Below are 23,241 nucleotides of genomic sequence, written 5' to 3' on the forward strand. Positions count from 1 at the left end.
AGGAAGGAAGGAAGGAAGGAAGGAAGGAAGGAAGGAAGGAAGGAAGGAAGGAAGTCAGTCTTTTATTCCTGTGTCTTACTGATTCTACTATTTAGGACCATGAGTCCCTAAGTGGGCTTCTTGTCTTCAGGATTTAAACAGTGATACAAACCTTTAATCTTTTGGTTTTTGTTTTGTACACCCTCCCCCTTTTTAGACAAGGTCTCATATATCTAGGCTCCCTTTTAAACTTCTTACACTGCCAAAGATAGCTTTGAACTTCTGACCCTCCTGTCTCTAGGACCACAAATGTACACTACTCGGTCTGGTTTTATGTGGTTTGTCCAGCACTCTGCCAACTAAGCTATGTCTATTCCCAGCCTTAAACCTTCCATCTGTTAAGATGGTGTATCTCATGGATGTTCCATTACTGTTTCCCATTTAAGTAACACTTTAGTAGTAAAATATAGGACCTGGTAAGCCAAAAAAGACAATTCTATCCGTAACCAAACCCATCTTGGCCAAGTGTGCTTGCCGGACTGGTTGGATCTTAGAGAGCAGTTTTTACAAGAACAACTGCCTAGCAGAGCTATCTTCCCTTTGCATGACCATTTGTTTCTATCAGAGTCTTATATGGGCTTATAAAAAGCCAATCATTCACAAATGTACTCTCATTACGTAAGCAGGGGCTCTATGGAAGGAGAAACTTCAAATGGTATGAATTTTTCTAAATTCATTATTTAAAAAATGAGAGGTAGTTGTGAAACTTGAACATATTCGGCAATCCAAGGACTTAACAGCTCAATTCAAATCCTAGATTTTAATTTTCAAAACTATAGAATACTTATAAACACAAGCAAACAAAGTCAACTGCATATCTAGAACTGCTGGTATACACAGAATACAGTAGTCATTTAACAAAGTTTCAAACTTAGCTTCAGGTATAACAATGTGATGGCTGTGGCTGTTACATGTTAGAGCTCTGTATGGCAGTTACATGACATAAGATGGCTACATCTTCTGGCCTCTGCAAAAGCACTCTTATCTATGCATGTGCATCTACCCCTACAGACACATCTTGATTTTTAAAACTGCAATTCGTTTAAAAGTTCTAAAACTAGGTCCTAACGTCAGCCCAATGACCTGAGTTCTACCCCTGGAAACTATAGTGTGAAGTGACTCTTACAGATTGTCCTCAGACACACCTCTCCATCTCCATCTCCCTCACTAAACAACATAGAAAAAATGAGTAGGAAATAATGAAAACAACACTGAAATAAGAACTGTAACTGACAAGTACCTTGAGAACTGAACACCATGTATTTGAGTTATATAAAAAATTAGATTCTGAGTCACTAAAGCCAAATCAGTGCTACCAATCTAATATATATTTAAGTGATTCTTAAAATATACAGCGTAAAGTATTACGTGTAACAGTTTCTGGGATCCTAGGGCCCCATTACATATATAGGTGTTTTAATCCATACATATAATTATGTGGATACACAAGCTTGGTGCCTGCAGAGACTAGAATATCAGATCCCCTGAAACTGGAGTTAGAAGGTTGTGAGCTATTATGTGGTGCTGGGGAATGAATGCGGGTCTTACATTAGAGCAACAAGTATTCTTAACTGCTGAGCCAAATCACTAACCAAAATCACTAAATCTAACTAAGTCATGGTTACCAACCTAGCGTATGTACTCACGAGACAGTAACAAACATATACTAGTCACCACTGTCAGCTTCTCCAAGTACAAAGTGTAGAGCCATGGTGGCAGCCAGCTAGTCTAGCATGAGCACAGCCCTGGATTTGATCCCAAGTACCATAAAACCAAACCAAACTACTGCAGCTTCTTCTGTAAGACAATATTTGTATTCCCAGGAGACTAGTAACTAACTCTTCTACTTTGCACTTCAAGGCAGTAGTTACCCTTCTACATAAAATGACAATTTAATTCTGACACCGGAAAACAATGTAGTCTCTAAAATCTATTTTGTCAAATAAACATCATAAACAGAATCTTAAATCAAATAAATAAAGACACTGCACATGTTAAGCTAACTAGAAAAAAAAAAAAAAAAGACTCCACTGCATTTGCTCCTTTTAAAAGCAGTTAAAACAAGAAGTTTTAAACCAAAAACTAAAACAAAAAGTAATGGCACAAGTCATTTTTGTCCCACTAGTTGACAAAGACATCAATGACCCAAGTGTTAAGCTCACACAGGCTGCCACTGAGATAAAAGACGATAAACATGGAAGGACTTGAGCTAGAAATTAAGTTCCAAATAATCCTTCTCGTCCCACAGCGCTTATGTAGGCAGAGCTAACTTTCTAGGGAAAGGCTGCCCATCTGACAGAGAGGTGCCATAGAAAGCACTGTGAAGATCCCTACAGAACTCACAGGTAGGGTCAGTCGCCAGTCTGTCCTCATCAGAAGGCACCAGGAGAGGTGAAGGGCTGTCAGGGCTCCACCCACTGTGGCTATGGAGAGAGGCTGCTAAGGGTCAATTGCATCCTCTGCTTCACACTACTTTCTATCTTCATCACCCTTCCTCCTCGCCCCCAGGATGAAGTAATAGGACGATTACACCATATCAGACCTCCCTACCTCCAAAACTGAGGCAACTGATCTGTTTGGTGTACATAACCTGATCTCAGGTATCAGTTTTAGTGACATAAAACTGAATAAGACAGAATTGGAATCCAGAAATCTAGACTTTTTCAGATCTTACTAAGGTACCTGACTGTGTACCTAGGTCAAGGAATCTCTGCTTAATTATACTGAGAAGTTTGAATTAAATTATCCTGTAAAGCCAAGTTGAAGTTGACAACTCTTCAAAAAGCTTTAACTTTTTTATAAATAGATAAACTCAGATGTTTATATAATATACACATAAGCATGTATGTACACAGTAGACTTGGAGCCACGAGGGAGAATGGGTTTTTTTTTTCTTTCCCAGATCGTGATTTCACTTAATATTACATATTGTAGTCAAATAATACTGTACTCAACTAGGTCAGCTCTTATAAATGAAGAAAAGTTTCATGACAGGTAAAAAGCTGATGGAATTATTAAAAGAGCTACCCTCCAAAACGTGCTTAAGGAAGACTTACACTACAACAAATGACTGACACAAAACGCTCAATGTATAGCAAATACACAAAAAAAAAGAGAAGATCAAACCTTACTTGTTGCAGAAAATCCCCAAACCAGGAAGATGAATGAGTGGGGAACAGAGGAAATACAAATCACCCTGAAAACACCTTAACAGAATGATACAATTGTGCCTTTTCTTACCAGTAACAACCCTGAATACAAACACATAAACTTTCGCGGTCAGTAGATAGAGACATGGGTTCAATAGCTAAAAAATAAATAAATAAAAAGATGTACTATCTACAAGAAATTCACTTACCACTGAAGACACATACAAACTGAAAAAGATCAAAAGATATACCTACACAAAAAAAGCCAAACGCGAGGTACTAGTTATATATAATGAAATTTTTACAAGATAAAAAGATGTCCAGTAGTAAAAGTGAGCTGTAGCGGTGCACAAGTGTAACCACAGCCTTTAGGAGGGAGGGCAAGGTGAGGGGATCGCAAACTCAAAGTTCACAGGGGTTAAAAGACGACCCTCCTCAAAGCAGGGGCCACAGTGTGCATGGCTACAGAATCGATGTGACAGGAAGAAACACTTTTAAATACATATAGGCATATGCTATTAGAGCATGCAATCACACAACGCAAATACTGCAGCATCTAAAGGGAAAGGGGGTATCCACCCAAGACTCGAGTAACTGAGGGGCTAGGACAGCTCAGAAGGAAAACTGCCTAAACCCAAGACCACGGAAACTACGTAAAAATTGGTGCATGTGTGCACGCACACACTTGTAATCCAAGAACTGGAAAGACAAACAGATGAATCTATGAGACCCCCAGGCCAGCTAGTGCAGACTGCTAGTCCCAGGTCAGACTAGACTCATTTCAAAAAGAAAGGTGGATAGAGAGACAGAGAGAATGAATATCAAATAATTCATTGTTGATCTGAATGTAATTTTAACTAGAAACTCATTTATCTTACCACGCTGAACTCAGTAGTAGCCTCCATGGAATTTAGGAAAGGAGACAAAAATCAGAAGGCCTAAGTTTGAAGGAGAGACTGTATCCTAGCTGGAGAAGTGAAGTCAACGTTACGCCTCTGGACTGAATAAGAGAATCTTCTTAGAGAAACCTTTCCTACAGCAGTGTTCCAGGCTAGCTCTCACTGTGTCTGTGGCAGCTGCAGCATGCTCTTACAGCAGCCCTAAGCCACCCACTGGTTCTTCGCTCAGTGCTCCTGGCTTGTCTGTAACTATATACTCAGCTAAAATCTTGACCTCAGGCTGGTCTACAGCAATTCATTACTTCCAGCTAAACTTAACCAATTCTGGGAGTAAACTTGTGCTGGTGTTGTCATTTGAACAATAAAATCTACTAACTCAAACTGTTATAAGCATTTTTACTACTTCATTAACTAAAACAAACAGCTTCACATTCACAAAAACACATTAAGACACTGATATCCAAATCATTAAAAGTATAAAGGTAGGTCTTTGCATTAAATGAAATAAAGATGTATAATTGCACAGCCATAACAAATTCTTCCCCAGTTCTGCATACCCAAATGTCTCTTTGGCATGAAAAGCACAATATGAATTAAGCCAGTATAGAGAGAAATGTGAGGTGAAATGTATAAGGCTTGTCACTCCGATCGAGACAGGTACTGATTCTGCCATTCGTGCACTAAGCTTGTGGTAAGCCATTTCAAATGCATGTCCCTCTCTCACAACCAGCTCAACCTCAAGGACAAAAAACGGCTGCAACACAAACCACACTCCTATGCCAGTGCCATGCTCTTGGCCCACAGCAACTGGTAAATTGAATGAATAAGCAAAATTCAGATATACTAGTTATCTATAGTATAGACACTACACATACAATAGACACTATATACACTAACCACACTACATGCTCTAAGTTTAAGCTTAAGGACAGAAACTATATCATCATTCTCAATACAGAAACAGAATCTGACAAAGTTGAAGAAAACTTTATAACACAAGAACTGGTGACATTAGGAACGAATGATGCATAAATCAAAACCGTAAAGACTATATACAACAAAACTATGGCCAACATTATACTAAACAGAAGCAGAAAACAATGCCTCTATGCCCTCTTTTAGTCAATAGTGCTCCAAATCTTAATAGAACAATTAGACAAGAAAAAAAACACAAAAACTTTTAAACACAGGGGGGGGAAAAAGTCAAACTATTCTCACTTGCAGATGTGATCCTATACTTAAGTCTGTAAAATCTACTAAAGAAAGACTACAAAACCTACTAAAAAACATAGTAGTTAAAGGATACAAAAATATGAGGGAGCAGTATTCATATGTAACAATGAACCCTCAGAAAAATAAATTAGAAAAAAAATCTCATGCACAGTAACTCACAAACTAGAAAGAGAGAAAGAAACCCTAAATGAACCCAAGAATATAAGTAGCCAAAGCAAAAGTCTTCTACAATGAAAAACTCAAGACACTGAAAAAGAAAATCAAAGGTGACATTAAAAGACGGAAAAACTTTTCATATGGCAGAATTAGTATTGTGAAATTATCTTTAGTACAAAAAAATTAATCTACAGACTCAATGATATAACCTTCTAAATTCTGATATCACGCTTGATGGACTAGAAAACACAATTCAAGAATGTATATGGAACCACAAAATAAAACAAAGCACCACCATTAGCCAAAGCAATCCTAAAGAGTAAGAATCCAGCAAGAAGTAGCACAATATCTGACCTCAAATTACACTGCAACAGGCTGTGGTGACAAAGATAACCTGGTACTGGCATAAAATCAAACAGACTAACGGAACAAAATTAGAGGACCTGGCAATAAACAGACAAAGCTATGACCACCCAATCATTGACAAAGATAACAAAAACTGCACTGCAAAACACAGCCTGTTCAACAAATGTCACTAACAAAATTGGACATCACCTTCAGGAAAATGAAAGAGAGTCATATCTTTTACCACACACAAAAATGAAGGAGAACTGGATCAGAGACTTGGCTAAAAACCCTGAAACTACCAAAGAAAACAGTGGGATTTTTGGAGGTAAGCAAGAACTTTCTAAGCAGACGTCAATGGCATAGGATCTACACCCAAGAGTCAATGGGCAGGACTCCATAAAATTAAAGCTTCTGACACAAAGAACTACTAGATGAATGCACACCAGCAGGACCCAGAGAGGGAAAGATCTTTAGCAGTTATATTTCAAATACAGGGTTAACACTCAGAATTCTAAAAATAAGTCCAAAACAAAAATCATCAAGAAAACAAAACAGCAAATCAACAAATGAACAGATGAAATAAACAGTTCTTTAAAAAAAAAAAAAAAAAAAAAAAAGATAGTAACTATTGTTAAAAGTGTTCAACCTTTTTAGTCATTGGGAAAAATGTGTATCAAAACTCTTTCGGATAACCACCTCCCCTCAAGAAGAATGCCTATCATCAGGAAATCTGACAACACATGCTGGGGAGGATGCTGGGAAAGAGAAACTCTTACCACTTACAGGAGTGTAAATTAACATAGTCATGGAAATCAGTTTGAAGGTTCCTTAAAATGTTTACTAATAAAACTACTGTATGAAACGGCTGTTCTGCTCTCAGAGCGATGCCCAAAGGCTCCATGCCCACCACGTGTATCCTGCCTATTTACGACAGTAAAGAATGGGCCAGCCTGAGTGTCTACCAGCGGGCGATTGGGTAATGAACATGTGGCAATACTCAACATGAATATTACTCAGCCAGGAAAAAAAGAAAATCATGAAATTTTCAGGAGAAAGGATGGACTTGGAAAGTATACTTCAGAGAATGGAACCATGCTAAGAATGAAAATACATACGCATTTTCTCTCTCATATACGAAGAACTGGTCTATAATGCACACATGTACATATGAAAACAGGCTTAAGTGTGGATATAATCTAAAATTTAGAAAGAAGACCAAGGGAGGATGAGGAAGGACTGACATAGGCAAAAGAATATGAGTCATGAAAGATGATACACAACTTTTTTTTAGTTTTAACTCGATAGATTTTTTTTTTTTATTGTAGATATGCAAACTCAACTTTCTGAAGCACCAAAATCCAGTTCCATATGTTAATCCTTTGAGGTAGTGATGGTGAAAGTTTGGCTGCCTTTTTACTTTCATTGAGCATTAACAAAAAATGAATCAGACATACCCAGTCATGGACCAACACATCCGTCACACTGACCCACCCAGAAAAGTGATTTTTAAAAAACTGTTTTAGTGGAATAGGAAGTGGTATCTGAAATTTTCTCTTTTCTGCTTAAAGCTATTATCAAGTCATTCTGTTACAGTGTTATTTAATATGTAAACTTCACTGCTGTATGTAAAGTATGTTTTTGAAAAATTAAAAACAGATGCTGGAGAGACGGCTCAGCAGTTACAAGAATGTGCTCCTCTTCCGAAGACCTGGGTTCAATTCCCAGAACCCACATGCAGCTCATAACCATCTGTAATTCCAGTGCCAGGAGATCTACTGCCCTCTCCTGTCCTCAGAAGGCAGTAGGCACACATGGTATACAGACACATATGTTGGTGAAACATCTACACTCATAAACTAATGAGGAGGTCTCTCTGGGGAGGAGCAGGACCGGACAAAAGAACACCTGGCAAGTGACCCACAGAAATACTAGACATAAAAAGGACGGGAAGACAGCACACAGATCCAGAAGATAAACAGTAAAAATAATAAAAACGTTTTCTAAAATAAAAATATTTAAATGCCACTAGTGAGCAACTGGCTGTACCCAGCCCTGTACGATGCACACATTAACGGTGATAAAATTTAGCTTACAAAGATAAACAACAATAAATAATAGGGACTAGGGAAATACTCATAATGAAATTTAAAAGAAAAACAGACTTTTTTTTTTTAAAGCCTAAAATGGAGATTTACATTGTGTGAAAAGATAACTCAACCTGGGGAAGGAAGGTGGAAGGATTATCAGTTATTTTATGAACACAAAAAAGTATGTTTAAAACTGGGTTTAACTGAGAGGAAAGAGCCAGTACAGTCTGAAGGTAACGAGATACCAATGGCCAAATAGACCCTGGATCTTTTAAGTTATGTGAGCCAGTCTGTTCTGAGCTCCTATGTCTGCAACAGTATGACTTCTGATACACACAGTATTTTTAAAAGCAACTCACATAAAAACAGTGCTAAAACTGTTTTATCGACCACCAAAATGCAACTACATACAAACACAAACTTTGATTTTACGTAAAATCATTTGAAGGGACTGCTGAAATGGTTTGCCAGGTACAGCATGTGCTATGTAAGAAAGACTGGCAATCTGAGTTCAATCCCTGGAACCCATGTGATGGTGGAAACAGACAACTGCTTTCACAAACATGCTGGAGCTGGGGTACGGGCATTACACACATACATACACACACACACACACACACACACACACACACACACACACAGTCAAATCACATGACTGAATTAAATTCTGAATGCACAGAATTTAAACATTACTTAAAATATTTTCTTTGTAAAACACGCTCCTGTAGACTTAAGCACTAGCTTGCAAAATGAGATTTGACAAAAGGCCGGAAATGTCTCCCAGCATATTCTTTTCACAGTGTTTTGGCGTATTATTACTGCGAAGAGACACCATGACTATGGCACCTCTTATAAATGATAATTAGGGCTTGCTTACAGTTTAAGGGCTAGTCTGTGATCATTATGGTGGGAAGCGCATGGGGATGGCACTGGAGTAACAGCTTCAAGTTTTGAATCCTGATCCACAAGTAACAGGCAGAGATGGAACCTGCTGGGGGCTTTTGAAACCTCAAACATCTTCCCCGAGTAAAACACACCTCCAAAGCACAGCTCCTAGTCCTTCTCAAACAGTTCCGCTAAGTAGGGATAAGCATTCAAACAAAGAGTCTATGGGGACCATTCCCATTCCAATCACAACAGTATCAGGACTAAAATGACTTCCTCTTTAAAAAGAGAGAAGCTCTAAATGAGAATACAATCAATATAAACTTATTCCTGATATTGCTGATGTTAAGCTTAATAAGTCAAGTTACTTAATACAAATGTATCAATAAATATTTAAAATAGTAACATTCATTTTTACAACTAAACACTCTCCTTTCCCTCTCTGTTTCAACCCTTAACTGTAAAAATTATCCTAGGTTCTTAAAAGGCAGTAACTTTAAGACGGTAATACAAGGGGAAGTGGGGGGAAAGAAAGTATTGTGTTAAACGGATCTATTAATCATCCTTCACGCCCAACCTCACATAAACCTCCCTTGCACACACTCACAGTCACTGTATTTGTGGTGGTTTGAATGAGAATGGCTCCCATAGGCTCATATATTTGAATACCTACCTGATCTTTAGTTGATACAAGTATGAAAAGTATGAGACAAAGAGACTTTCTTAGAATAAGACAAAAGCTCAGAGAAGACATTAGGAAGGCCATTTCAGGTAATAGATAAAAACCCTACTAAGACACGTTTGCCTGTAAATAAAACTCACTAACAAGAAAAAAAAAAAAAAAGCAAAGGAATTCATAAAGTTCATAAAGTAACATTTGTAGTTGTGTGTGTGAGAGAGAGAGAACACATATACAGAAATGCATAACTCCACAGAACTCAAATTAACTGTAAGATTTCAGAATGGAAGAGGCCTAAAAAGTGAAATAGAGAGGGAAGAAAAGTTTTTCCCAACAGACACATACATACAACAAAAATCCCATAAATTTGGGCCTCGGGTTCATAGAATACAGACCTATGCATGAGAGTAGGAGTTTGTATCCCAGGACCCGAGTAAGAAAGCCAAGAGGCTCAGCAGCCCATCACAGTCCTACTGTTCCCTGAAAAGACACAAAGGAGTCCCCGTGGGCAAGGAGGCTAGGTAGGCTAGTCATACTAGCATGTGAGGTTCCGCTAGAGACACCGTCTCAGCACAGAGCAAAAGGAGGGTGCCCAACGTCAGTCTCCTCAAGTATGTGCACAAGTACCTCCCCATCGTGCTGTGGAGGGGAGGTCAAACAGTGTGACCAAAACACAATGGATGAAAACCTCTGAAACTAATAAAATGTCCCAATTAAGCAGATGAAGCAGAACATCTGCTGTTCTTGCAGCAGACCAAGTTTGGTGCCCAGCACCCTCACAGGGCAGGGCACACCCACCTGTAGTCCAGCTCCAGAGGACCTGATACCTCCTGGCCTCTGCAGGAAACAACACACAGGTATACACGTCCCTACACACAAACATCTGCACGCATGCAGACACCTTCATACACACATAAAAACGAAACAATCCAAACCATCATGTGACCTCCACGTGAGCACACACATACCCCGCATCTGTGCACAGATGCATATAAACAAAAGAATTAAGTAAGTATGCTTTCCAAGGGCAGTAACAGTGACATTCCAAAGCAGCACCATTCCCTGGAAGGCAACAGGAGTTAACCAGGATCCACACCCTCGTCCTGCTTTTGCAGCAGACCTACACTACTGGTGTGTGACACCTTCTCTCACAGCTGCTGCAAAACACCTGACATAAGCAACTTAAGGGTGAGTGGACTCATGGTTTTGATGGATTCAGTCCATCAGGGCAAAAGACTGCAGCTGGGGGGAGCACCACTGTCCCCAATGTGGAAGGAACAAGAGTCTGCACAAAAAGCAGAGAACAAAAACACAGGACCAGGAACAGGCCACGCCACCTGTCCTCTGGGAAAACATCTGTCAGCCAGACCCTACCTCCTGTAATTCACATAACCTCCCCATACAATGCCACCACCTGGGACCAAGTGCTCAAAACTGGAAGCCTACAAGGGGCTGTTCAGTCAGATAATACCAAAAAAGGTTGCCAAGTCCTGAATGTCTACTGATAGAAACACATTCTTAAGTTTTGCTTAAAAAAAAAAAAAGGGAAAAAAAGAAAAAGAAAAGTCAATTGTCAACAAGTTATCTTATGACTCTGCTGCGCTGAAACACCATGACCAAAAACCAATTTGGGAAGAAAGGTTTTATTTGGTTTATACTTCCATATTGTTCATCATTGAAGGAAGTCAGGACAGGAACTCAAACAGGGCAGGAACTTGAAGGCAGGAGCTGATGCAGAGACCATGAAAGGGTGCTGCTTACTGGCTTGTTTCATGTGGCTTGCTCAGCCTGCTTTCTTATAGAACCCACGACCACCAGCCCAGGAATGGCTCCACCCACAACGGGCTGGGTGCTCTCCTATCAATCACTAAAATATAAAAAGCCCTACAGCTGAATTTTATGGAGCAAGTTCTCAATTGAGGTTCCCTCCTTTCAGATAGCTCTAACTTGTGCCAAGTTGACATGACTAACCTAGCTAGCACAATGGTAAAAAAGAAGGGGGTAGAATATAAATTCAGTTTATCTCTGATCAAGCCTCTTGTCCTAACTCCCAAATTTAAAGATACATCAATGAAATAAAAGATTCCAAGTTACTTAACAGGAGCCTAGTAAACAGCCAATTCAGCTCAGTTTCTTTAGAAAGTAAGCTACAAAATGAAAAGAAATGGAGAAATCTGGGGCTCAGAAGACATTAAAAGTGGTTCTCAACCTTCCTAATATTTCTCTACACTTTAATACAGTTCTTCATGTTGTGGTGACCCCAATCACACAATTATTTTCATCGCTACTCATAAGTGTAATTTTGCTACTGTTGCGAACTGTTTCGAACTATCTGATAAGCAGGATATCTGATAAGGAACCACTGTGAATGGGCCTTTTGATGCCCATCCCCAAAGGAGAGGAGCATTGGCAACCACTGGACTAAAGTCTCACCCCAGTCTTCTGGCTCAAGTTAAGAGTAGGAGAAGCCAAGCCACTCATAGCACATTTGTAATGCTGAATAATGACTAAGGAACTATGACCTGAAAGTAGTCTACATCTTTTGAAAAAGAGTACTACAATATCTATTTTTAAAGGGAAGAAATGAGGCAATGCTAAGATCTACTTTGAGTAATAACATGGAAAGTTAAAGGAATGGACTGTCCAGATGAAATAAGAAGAGCCAGGGATTGGTGACTTACTGCAATGGGATGGAAGCCGTATGGAGAGTTTATTATGCTGGTTTGGTTTCTTCTACATGTTTGATATTTTCCATAAAAAGATAATTAAAAAAAATTAAAGCACTGCAGCAAGGAACTGTTCTTTTACAATATACTTCAGAGTTCAAAGAAAAGAACAAAATGAATACTTTTTAAACAAAGCACTTTAACAGAAATGCTAATAGCAAGCATGTGCAAATTTAACAAAAATGACTTCTAAATTTTTTCAAAGACATTATTTAAATAAAATGAAAGCCTGTTCCATAAATCACATACATGCCTCAAATTATGTTAGTTGTCCAAGTGGGAGGTGATACCAGGCAAACAGTGCAGACACATAAACCACGAGTCAACAGGCAAGTGCTCTTGTACTAGGCAAGAATAAATTCATTAAGCCCAATGTCTTACTGTGTCTTCTTCATTTTGCTGTCACTACTTTTTAAATTTAGAAAACTACAAAATTCATCAGAAGCCATAAAAATATGCAGACACACACTTCTGAAATGCATTCTCTTGGGGATTCTGAATAAATGGATTCTTGACCTGCTAAATGTGAAAAAAAAAAAAAAAAAACACATCTGTAAGAAACCTATACAATTTTAAATAGCGAAACTCTCTAAAAATAATCGCCTTCAGAAGGGAAATGAATGGTATTTATAAAAAGTGAGACATGGATGAAATGAGAAGATCGTCATGATGATTTGTAAAGAAAAATAAAGTGAAGAGGTAGCAAAATTCATGTTTCCCTAGGCCTTTCGTTCAGCCCAAAATAAGTGGTGCTACACTCCCCAAAGCAATTTCGGACTAGGTATATCTTTATTTTTCCCCAGACAAGCTGGATGTTAAACAGAATGACAAAGAATATTTGCTCTGGGACCCTTAAGGAGCAAAAAAGAAAATGAAAAGAAAAACCCTTTGCAAATGACACACAACTGGTCAACCCCCCCCCCCCCCCCAGCAGGCTGACTAACCCTCTGACAGTGAGTGGCCACTGCAATACTGGGATTCCTTCCACTGCTCTCAAAGTTTTGTTACAAAAAGCCAAAAAAGTAAAGCAATCTTTATACCCAGTAAAAGCCAAACAAAGGACCAGATCTTTAAAGTTTAGAAACACCGTTTAACCATTATTAGTAATACTACATTTAATGACAACTGAGCACCACAGGTGTCATAGCCAAGCCTAAGCTGTCTACTTATAGACCCTATAAATGCTATAATACTAAGAGATAAGACCTCAAAGTTTACAATTTTAAGTCAGCATCTAAACAAAATGTAAGGAACACATCTGAGTAATAAAGTTCTATAAACCTGGTCTGTGGCTCTAAGATCATTATATCAATTTTGTTTAAATAAAAAAATAATAATAAAAATAATAATAATAATAATAAAAAAAGACCAGCTCCTAGAAACATACTAGGAAAGAAAATCCCCATAACAGTATCTGACAGCAACTTCATATAAGGAACTTTAATAAACAGTGGCACTACTGAAAACAAACAAAAATAATTATGAGGGATGAAACATAAAGCCAACATCTGCAAAAAATTGGATGAGAAGATTATCATGGATAGAAGGCGCTATCAGCCTTACACTTCCCTGAGCATCTTGTGTGCCTGGCAGCTTTCCCCAACAAAGCACAGAAATTCTTAACTGCACAGAGCTTTTTATGAAATTCATAAAAACGGACTGCTTTCACGGTAACCCAGAGAAAAATGGAGATTTATCATCTGTCCATAAGAAAGCCATACAAAGAAGACTACAAAGCTGAAAACAAAGGTTTATCTTTTCCATTATGAACACATTCAACCCTTTCTTTAGCTCTGTCCTTACAAGGAGAGAAGAAAGAGAACTGGCAACCTTGGGAATGCTTCCTGCAAACAAAATCCTTCATAAAGACACCTCCCTTCCTAAAAAGAGAAGGCCCAGCACCACTAAGCTGAAGAAAGTAGCTCTCTTTTTTCCCCTATTTAAACACCTGAACCTTACTTGTGACCTAAAAATTCTAAAACCAAACAGAACCAACACTTCGGTTACTTTCATAGAGGAATAAAACAAGGGAATACTCTTATATTAAACACACACCCAGAGATCCACAAGCTTTGAATACTTTTCATCAGGTATTTCAAACTTGTTTGAAATAGAGGGGGAAAAAAAGCTCTCTTTTAAATCTGCAGTAAGCTGGGATTTATGACTGATTCTTTCATGTTCATGGAACAACTTTTTTTTCACAACTCTTAGATTTACTTTTTAAGTTTAAACCAAGATATATTCTTGCACTTATGACCTACACAAATCATATTAATGTAGTAATGTTATTGAACTGAAAGACACCCTGACGTGCCAGGCTGCTACTCAACTATTCACTTGTTCCTCTTAGAGAGAACGACCGTCCTCTATCCGTGGCATGTATGTTTTTGTGGCAGAGAAATTGGTTTCCCCTGGAATGCCCATGAACTCCCTCACATTTTTCAGTTAGTCACCTTACAGTTAGTCATGGCTGTGGAACCAATTTGTGTCTTATTTCCAAATGAAAGCACTGAAATCTGGCACATGACTCCTTCAGTTCTCCTGACTAGATACATGTTCCAAGTGGCAGAGCTACAGGACAGAAGAATGCATCCCCGGACCCCACAGGATGTCTTCTGAGTAAAAAATGCACCTTTATATGCTGCGCCAGTCACTCTTCTAAGCTTCTCTGTAATCACAGCACAGCTAGCAGAATTTGATTTCTTTTTACAGTCTAATTGCATTTAAATGCTTCAAGACAATTCATATTTGAAAATGCCACAACTTGTGTCTGTTAAAGGACCTCTTTTCTGTGTAACTTTATATATCTACAATAAGCAGAAGAATTAAATACTGAAAGCGAAGTGGGAAAATAATCCAGTATGTACAGAACTGTAAAAGAAGCACTTATAATTTCACTTTAAGAATAAAGACCTCAAAAAGCAACAATCTGATTTTTTTTTTCTACTAAGCACATAAAATATAAAATGAAAAACCAATGATGGAAAAGTAACAACTGAGAAAGTAGATCCTCTTCTGGGAGCAGGAGAAAGGGAAGCGGGGAGAACCGCGAGCCTTCCCAGTGCGGCTCTCACCACCAGGCAGGGCTGAGGCTGGGCTGCCCACCAGCTTACCCGTGAAGACCCAGAGTTTTCAGGAAGGGTGGAATAAAATAATTTGGTAGCAAAACCAAGTTACGAGCTGATTTTCAATGGCTTATTGTCTCTACTGATCCCACTTAGCAAGACTGTTCCCCAGTCTTTGGTGCAGAGAAACATTTATATTGTGACTATGGAGTGCGCAGCAAGCACACATAAACACAATGATCACACCACATTCCCTTTCCAAAACCTGACAGTTCATGCATCCTGAAACGTACCTGGGCCCAAAGTTTGAAATAAAGGAGTCTGAAATTGTGGCATATGGCAGCCAGGCTGGTTAGCATCTTAATAATGAAATAAAAAGCAAACCAAGAGCATATGGCTTTCTTACTCATGTAACTTTGATGATTCTTCAAATGGTGTTTTTTCCTATTTTGGTTTGTTTTGTGGTACTGGCAGTTAAACTTAAGAGACTCACACACACTAATCCATCACTCTACCACTGACCACTAGCTCTGGGTCTGAACACTTCCTTAACAGTCCTTAGAACACCATAAGTACAATCAGCCTAAAGCCATACCGTGCCAATGGTACTTTTAACAGTTAGGAGACCTAAAACACTGCTGGAAGCATGTCTGAGCTCAAAACCTGAAATTTTGCAGGTCCTCGTGGTACCACTTCCTGTGGCTCCGCACATCATCACAATGTAAGACAAGTAAACCCTAATACAGGACTGACAGGAGATGGGGTCATCAGTTTGGAAAGAAGCGTAGGTGAGTGCATTAAAGCAGACTTCACCAGGAAAACAGACAAAAGCAAACCATCCACTGGCTGAGGGGGCAGAGCGCAGAATCAAGTGTCCACAACGTTCCTCACAGCTTTACCCATGCTTCTGTTCTGCGGACCCCTGGAAGGAGGGGCTGTCTTACACTTACAGGGGTACAGCAGCACCTTCGACTTCTATCCTCTAAGTCTGGTGGCCTTCTTTCCCATTTCTCAAGAACAATAAACCTCTACAGGCACTGGCAACTGTCCCCAAGATAGGGGCGAGGGTGCTGCCCCAGTACTGGTCAAGAAGCAAAAGAAAAATATTGATCATTTATTGAAGTTCATCGCCTAGAATCTAGGCCTCTAGCAAAAATGCCTGAAAATATTTCTCTGTTGAAAGACATCAGAAGAAAGAAAACAATCATATTCTATTCTCTAAACCTGTGCCTGGTTTTCTATTTTTCTCTGATATTTGTAAAACAAACAAACAAACAAACAAACAAAAACAGAAGACCATGTTCTGCCTTCTCAATCTAACAACTCAAGCAAATCCAATTTTTCTGATAACCGAACACGACCCATCTGCTCTCACAGTGTCACATTCCAGATGAGAATATGGCATAAGGTTCAGGGAAGAGAACACAACAGGCAGCATGGAACTCTGCACAAGCACTTACTGTTCCCACCACTTTCTGACATTATCTGAACGGGGCATTAACAGATAACTAATTACACTATGCCCTTCTCAAGGTACTGTTTTCAGTTACTTCTCTGGGAGAGAAAATTTCTTTCATCTTACAAACAGTCCAAGTCTTTCTATACTGGTTTATACGCAAAAAGTACGATTACTGTGAATATCAATTTCTTCTTATAATCAAGTAAAAATGGTAGCTTAGAATTATATTAGGATAATCATCTCTAAAACCACAACTGAAAAAAGAACAAACATATATGCTCTTTAATGTTTTCTCCAATCCAAAATATTAATTTTTCTGGAGTTCCACGCTGTGTAGAGCTGAGGAAGCAGAAGGATAAACACACAGCCTAACTTAGCAGTGACATGGCTCTAAGCAGCACAAAGTCTGAACCCGGCTAGCCCGACTTCTACACTAGGACTTTTCAAACCTTAACACACAAACCTTCAAAACCTGCTAAATTCAAGGTTCTGGCTCTACAATCTGACAGGGTGGGGGAGGGAGATGGAGCAGCACTCTGGACTTCTCACAGTTCCACCTGTGATGCACGGCTCACCCCCCCCCCCACCTGTAACAAAGGTCTGAGCTAGGAGTTAAAGTACTTTAAGGAACCTCCAGAAGACAGTACAAGAAAACCCCTGACTAAGATCATGAACAAGAGAGGAGTTAGCAGCTTCTCATTCAAAGCTTAGGTTTCCAGTTTTACTTCTCTTCAGGAGTAAGCTGTCAAAATCTGTAAACACCTGCTTTTAGGTTTTACCAGAAAATATCATTTTAAACTTTTATCTGTAGTATCTACCATGACTAGGCATTCCCCACATCCAAAAACTATACCAACCAACATCCTAAACATCTGCATTATAATACACTCTAAGCATGCTAATGGGTATTTCAGAAGCATACATTTGTACTTGTTTATATACACAGAGAAATTCGGGCTAGGTTAGAAACACAGCTTCCTAAATGTGCAGTTTCTCCAAGCCTTGCCTATATGACAAGGTCACCCTTTTGGCACATCACTCCACGGTCATGTCAACAGTTTCTCTAAAAGCAGAGCAACGCACACACAGTTTCCTTTCAACCTCGCTAGCATGTGGATTATTTCCAGCCTTATCTGATGCCTTCATGGCAAGACTATGAATGTAAGCCAATGAGCACTTAGTCCATCAGTACGCTCATCTCCATGGGCAGCCTGCTGGGTTTGAAATCACTGAGGAAACATGCCTCTTGGCATGTCTGTGAGGGTGTTTCCAAAGAGAGCTCTCTAAGAAGGGACTCCGACCCTGCCTGTGAGCAAAAGCAGCACTCGTAATTCCAAAACCGTACAACCAAATCGCCAGTGATCACTGCCATCAATGGTCTACCACCAGGGAAATGAAGGGATACACCGAACTGCCGTGGAGCTTGCCTAAGGCACACAACTCAACAATTAAATCAATACTTGATCACTCTGGGTGACTAGACCCAACTAACGACTGCTAGTTAAAGGAAGAAATATAATAAAAATCTTCCAACTGAATAATTTGGTTCTTTTTTTTTTTTTTTTCTGAATTTTCCTGGATTTCATTCAACTCTGAGATACAAATATGTTTTACATTTCTGCCCTGAATAGAATTAAATGTCACATACTTTGAAAGCTTAAAAACAGACAAACAAAACTGAAACAACAAAAACCCACACACATCCAAAACCATAGTATTAGGTCTCTTACATTGCAGACAATGCAAACCCACGTATGTACTTATGAATATAAAATTTCATTTTTAACGGTAGCCTAAATAAAGAATAAATTTAAAGTATACACTCTAAGCCTTACAATAAACATCCAAACACCTATGAATTTTAAGAAACAATTCTTTCCCAGATCTGACAGGAAGGCAAAAAAATATATATATATAATACAATTTAGACTTTTCTGTCAAAATCCAACACTGCCTGCACGGAAACAATCCACAAAGTTCCTATCGGGCTAAGGAATAAACCTTCCACACAGAATTAGACATAAAAGTATCTGGTCTTTTTACAGGCAAGGCACTGAAGAGAAGAAAGCCGAACCTCAAATCGCTAAGATAAAATTTATAATGTCCACTTTTTTCTAACTACTTATGCAGCTGCAAAGAAACTCAGTAAAGAAATAGAAAACTGAAAGACGTCATCTGCAATATTCGACAGTTATGTGCACCGAGAGAAAACAGACCCAAACTGCTGTGTATAGGCAGGAACAAAGTCTCACTTTCCCACTAACTGGCGAATGCTAAAAGCACTCTCTCATAGACTGGTCCACCAAGGAAAAACTCAGAGCAAATAACTCTCTGCCCCACAGACAGCTTCTATTTCCTCTAAAATAATTCTTGGTGACCTCCTGGGCATCCAATACACGCCTACCACATTTTGTAGATTTACTCTTGGCCCCTACTTTGTGCTATCTGCAGAAAAATCAACTATCTTTTCTTTGACCTTACACACAATTTTCAAATAGCAAAGTTTTGTGCTGATCTTTGCATGTCTCATACTGAAAAAATAAGTTTACACATTGAAAATTAAGTGATTCTTTAAGAGAGCAAACTTAGGTTGACCTTCTTAAATGAACACAGATTTGACACACCATTTAGGAGGTTGTACAGAAATACTGCTGTGTAATCAATTTACTTTATTTTTAAAGCAGCAAAAATGTAGCATTAGTCACTCATAATTAATTGTAAATTTTCTAACAACTAAAAAAAGTGAAAACAGTTTAAAAACATTTATTAAACATAGCCACAATATTATCACTTCAACAAATAACAGCAAAATTTTATGCTCTGCTGAACTTTTAAAATCCAATGCATATGTCACACTTTAGCATGTCACTTTGAACTGGCCACAAGTAAGGCATCAAGAGCTGCATGTGGTTAGTGGCTACAGAACTGGGTAACAGAGCTCCTAAATTAATACGATGAGCTTGGACATACCTGCACTTAATAAGCAGAACTATTAATTCACTGGAAACTCAGAATCAGACCACCTTATCAACAGATCTGATTAACGTAGTAAGAGGTCAATGGTAACATTTGTGTTTATGGCTGACTTAAGAGATACATCTTGTTATCAACACAAGCAAACAAAAGAACAAGCAAAAGAATTTGTAGTAGAAACAGATTAAATGCCAAGGCATTTTTCCCTACCCAAAACATCGCCTCAACTGCACAGCAACTCTCAATCATGACTATCTATTTCTATGCAAATTATTTCAATTTATCTCTAAATGTGCTGCATTTCATAAGCCATATATATAAAATCACTGTTCAAAAATAAGTAGTATAGAAGATGAAACAAACAAACAAAAAAGACCAAAAGAATGTACCCAGTGGCTACTTTTGGTACATACTAACATTATTAAACATAACTATCTTAAATTAGTCTACCTGGGTTCCAGTGAAATTCTTTCCACAATTACAACTTACTACTTACTAAGAATTTTCTCAAGTAATTAGGACAATTGCTTAAAATGTAAGTAATTCCAACAATGCATTGTCCGGAAAATAACTGAAACCATTAGTTTAGCACATAAAATTTATCCTTAAGGCAAATTACTGAATAAATCACACACAAATGACTATACTCTTCTTTATTGCTTTTACATTTTCTAACCCTAACACTGGATTCAGCAATTTCTAAATTTGGAAGGTTACTTCAGATTGCACACAAACAGTTCTTTAAATCTGAAATTTTTAGAAATCACTAAAGTATGGTTTTGAACAAAAGTGCTCTACAGCCACAGGCAAAATCAGCACCACCCACCCTGATTTCAGAAGCATAAAACCCTCTATTCGTGAGTCCACACTGTGCACATGCTAAAGAGTGCCTTTTCTCCCGTTTTTATTTAATTGATCTGGATAATTTTAGCTTAGTGCACTTCAAAACAAAAAAGGAAACAACTGAAGCCGGCTTCTCAGGCTGCACATATATCCAGGCAAGATCATTAATCTCTCAGTATTTTCCCACAACTCAAAATCCAAACAAGAAAATGTGTTTCCTACCTGCAGTTAGGAGGAGGATCAAGGGTGATTTCAGCTAGCTCCTTCTGAATTCTGTTAGTGAAATGAGAACAAACAAAAAGGCTCTGAGGTAGTCTGCAGACTAACCGGGGAATCACACTGCCCTCTACCACCACGCAGTTAAATGCAAGGCTGGCTTTGCCTTCAGTAACGCTAACATGGCTGCTTCCTCTTTGTTCTCAGAGGCATAACCCAAATCCCTCAGCACAAACTTTGCAGCTCTTTTTCTCACGTGCTACTGTAAAAAAGTGTCTCATTTACACCTGATTGGAGGACTAGTACTTACTGACTACCAAGTGAAGGATATATAATCTATTAAAAAACAGTTTTTACCAAAGAAATTCTCTTTTCAAGCTTATATGCAAATGAGACAAAAAGGGAGGAGGGAAAACACCAGAGAATTTGACAATGACTTCAAGTCACTTTTTACTGAGCTAAAAAATTAATAGGCTGCTACAAGACCACATTCACAGTTTTGGCAATATTTTACCGGTCAGAAAAGTTAAAAATTACGAATATCTTTGCCAATAAAAATTTCAAATAGGCATTCACAGTAACTATGACCGTCTTCTCTGATTTAAGGGCAAATAAATTTGCAAAGGAAGAAAATAAGTACATAAGCTCAAGGTGTAAGCAAAAGGCAACTGTCCACTATTCACATTTAGGGCATTTTAAGCTTAGGGCACGTTTAATATGATTCTCCACAACACAAAGTGCAAACTGGGCACTTTCCAGAGACTGTTCCTCGCCAAAAAGATAGTCTAAAGCTTTGAGCATTTGACTGATAGTTAAAATCCATGCAAATATTTTGAATCACAATAAAAATACAACATATAATCGGTGTCCACATGTTTCTTCCTTCACTCCTGACCAATAAAAACCAACACAGCACATGTACTGGGTAATGTGGGCACGTCTCATTTTAATCGCTAGCTTTTCTAGATAGCCCAACAGTACCACCACTCAGGCGGTGCACTTGCAGAATTTTTTCTGTCACCACAGAAAATAAAAGTCAACAGAAAACAACTGATCTTTAACTTCACCCCAGTAATGTTTCCCCTGCTGTTAACCTGTCAAACACATCTACAAGTTTTAGAGGGATGAGAAAGAAGGACAGTGATGTTTTCAGTCACGAATGACATCGAAAGGTGTAACTGGCTACTTTTGAGTTTTATGTGCCCTCATCAAGAAGGTAGAATAGCAATAATTTAGCCACAACTGCACCGTGCTGCAAGATTTAAAGTCTTCTCCATACAAACTGTGAGCCAACTTAAAGCACACTCTAAGATCTGCTTTCCAATACAGCCAAGCCTGGCCGTTAGCAATTTTCTAGCAAACATTATCATTTCTGACCATTCAGTTTCATGGAGAGAGGCATTGCTGATCTCTAGAATTGTCAATTTCACTCAAGCACAGCTCACAAAAGGAAACCTCTCCAATGTACCATCTAATTTGGGTTCACCAAATTTTCCTTGCCAAGCCCCTTCATCTGTCAGAACGCGTGACTCCTGAAGTTACCATAGTACAGAACAAAGTACACTTGCTCTGGAGTCAAAAGCAGCTGCGGGAAGGCTGCTTAGACACCACAGAGTGACAGCTCACCCAAGTTCAAGTACATTTGGTGGAGGAGTATTTCTGAACCGTTGCCACTGACGTTGAGCCAACAAAAGCACCCAATGGGAGAAGAAGGCACCCTGTCAGCGTGAGTCCTGCCCCGCAGCCATTACCTTTTAGCACTGGTGGATAACTTAGCGGTTGTTTTGCTCGAGAGTTTGGTGTTCTTCTTCTGCGGGGTGGCAGAAGGCTTTCTTTCTTCCTGTTCCTCGGGCTCTGGAGCTGCTGGGTCTCGCTGGTCCGCATCTGAACTGCCGCTGCTGGTGCTGGGGCTCTCATCATCCGACCTCTGCCTATCACTGGACATCTTGGAGAAGTTATCCCTGGGAAAACTTCTGAGGAGAGAGGGGACCCGGAGAGAAAGGTTAGACCTTAAGAAATGACCCAGCAGCATGCTGCCCTCTCGATGAGCAGTAAGGGAGTGTTTCAGTGAAAGGATTCTCAAGTCCCTGGACCTGTGGTCCAGCAAGGTTAGAGGGAGGCTGCTGTGCAGGGTACCGCAGGCGTGGAGGGATTCGGCAAACTCGGGTTAGAAAACCCACTCACATTTTTTCCCCATCCCTCAGACAATCTATCAATTGTCTACTTTCTCAGAAGGCTTGAGACAGATCTGCCAGGGAACTTGGGCAACGGGCATTAATAACATATGACAACTGTAAATAACAGATCTCTCCGGGAATGTTCGAAAGTCACTAATACCGTCTAAATATCTGCGGGCTGACACCGGTCCGAGCCGCCGGATCCTCCCTCCCCGGGGGGAAACAGACCCCGTTAGTCGCCCATACGTTTATTTACGGTGGCGGGTCCTCCCGTGCGCACCGAGAGCCTTTGAGCACAGCAGCCAAA

At 39.2% G+C, this 23,241-nt stretch overlaps 1 protein-coding gene across 1 annotated transcript in view; it reads right to left on the reverse strand.

The window, feature by feature from the left end:
* Window positions 1–22,730, reverse strand: part of Ube2e3 (ubiquitin conjugating enzyme E2 E3) — a gene marked incomplete at its 5' end in the record, with an annotated part of 53,545 nt that extends 30,815 nt beyond the window's left edge. Inside the window, 2 exon segments of the mRNA XM_055600237.1 lie at window positions 20,764–20,814; window positions 22,509–22,730. Of these exon segments, the coding sequence (XP_055456212.1) occupies window positions 20,764–20,814; window positions 22,509–22,702 (245 nt within the window).
* Window positions 22,731–23,241: the final 511 nt, after the last annotated feature.

Source organism: Psammomys obesus, unplaced genomic scaffold, assembly GCF_907164565.1.
Source record: "Psammomys obesus unplaced genomic scaffold, mPsaObe1.curated_primary_1811, whole genome shotgun sequence".
NCBI lineage: Eukaryota > Metazoa > Chordata > Mammalia > Rodentia > Muridae > Psammomys > Psammomys obesus.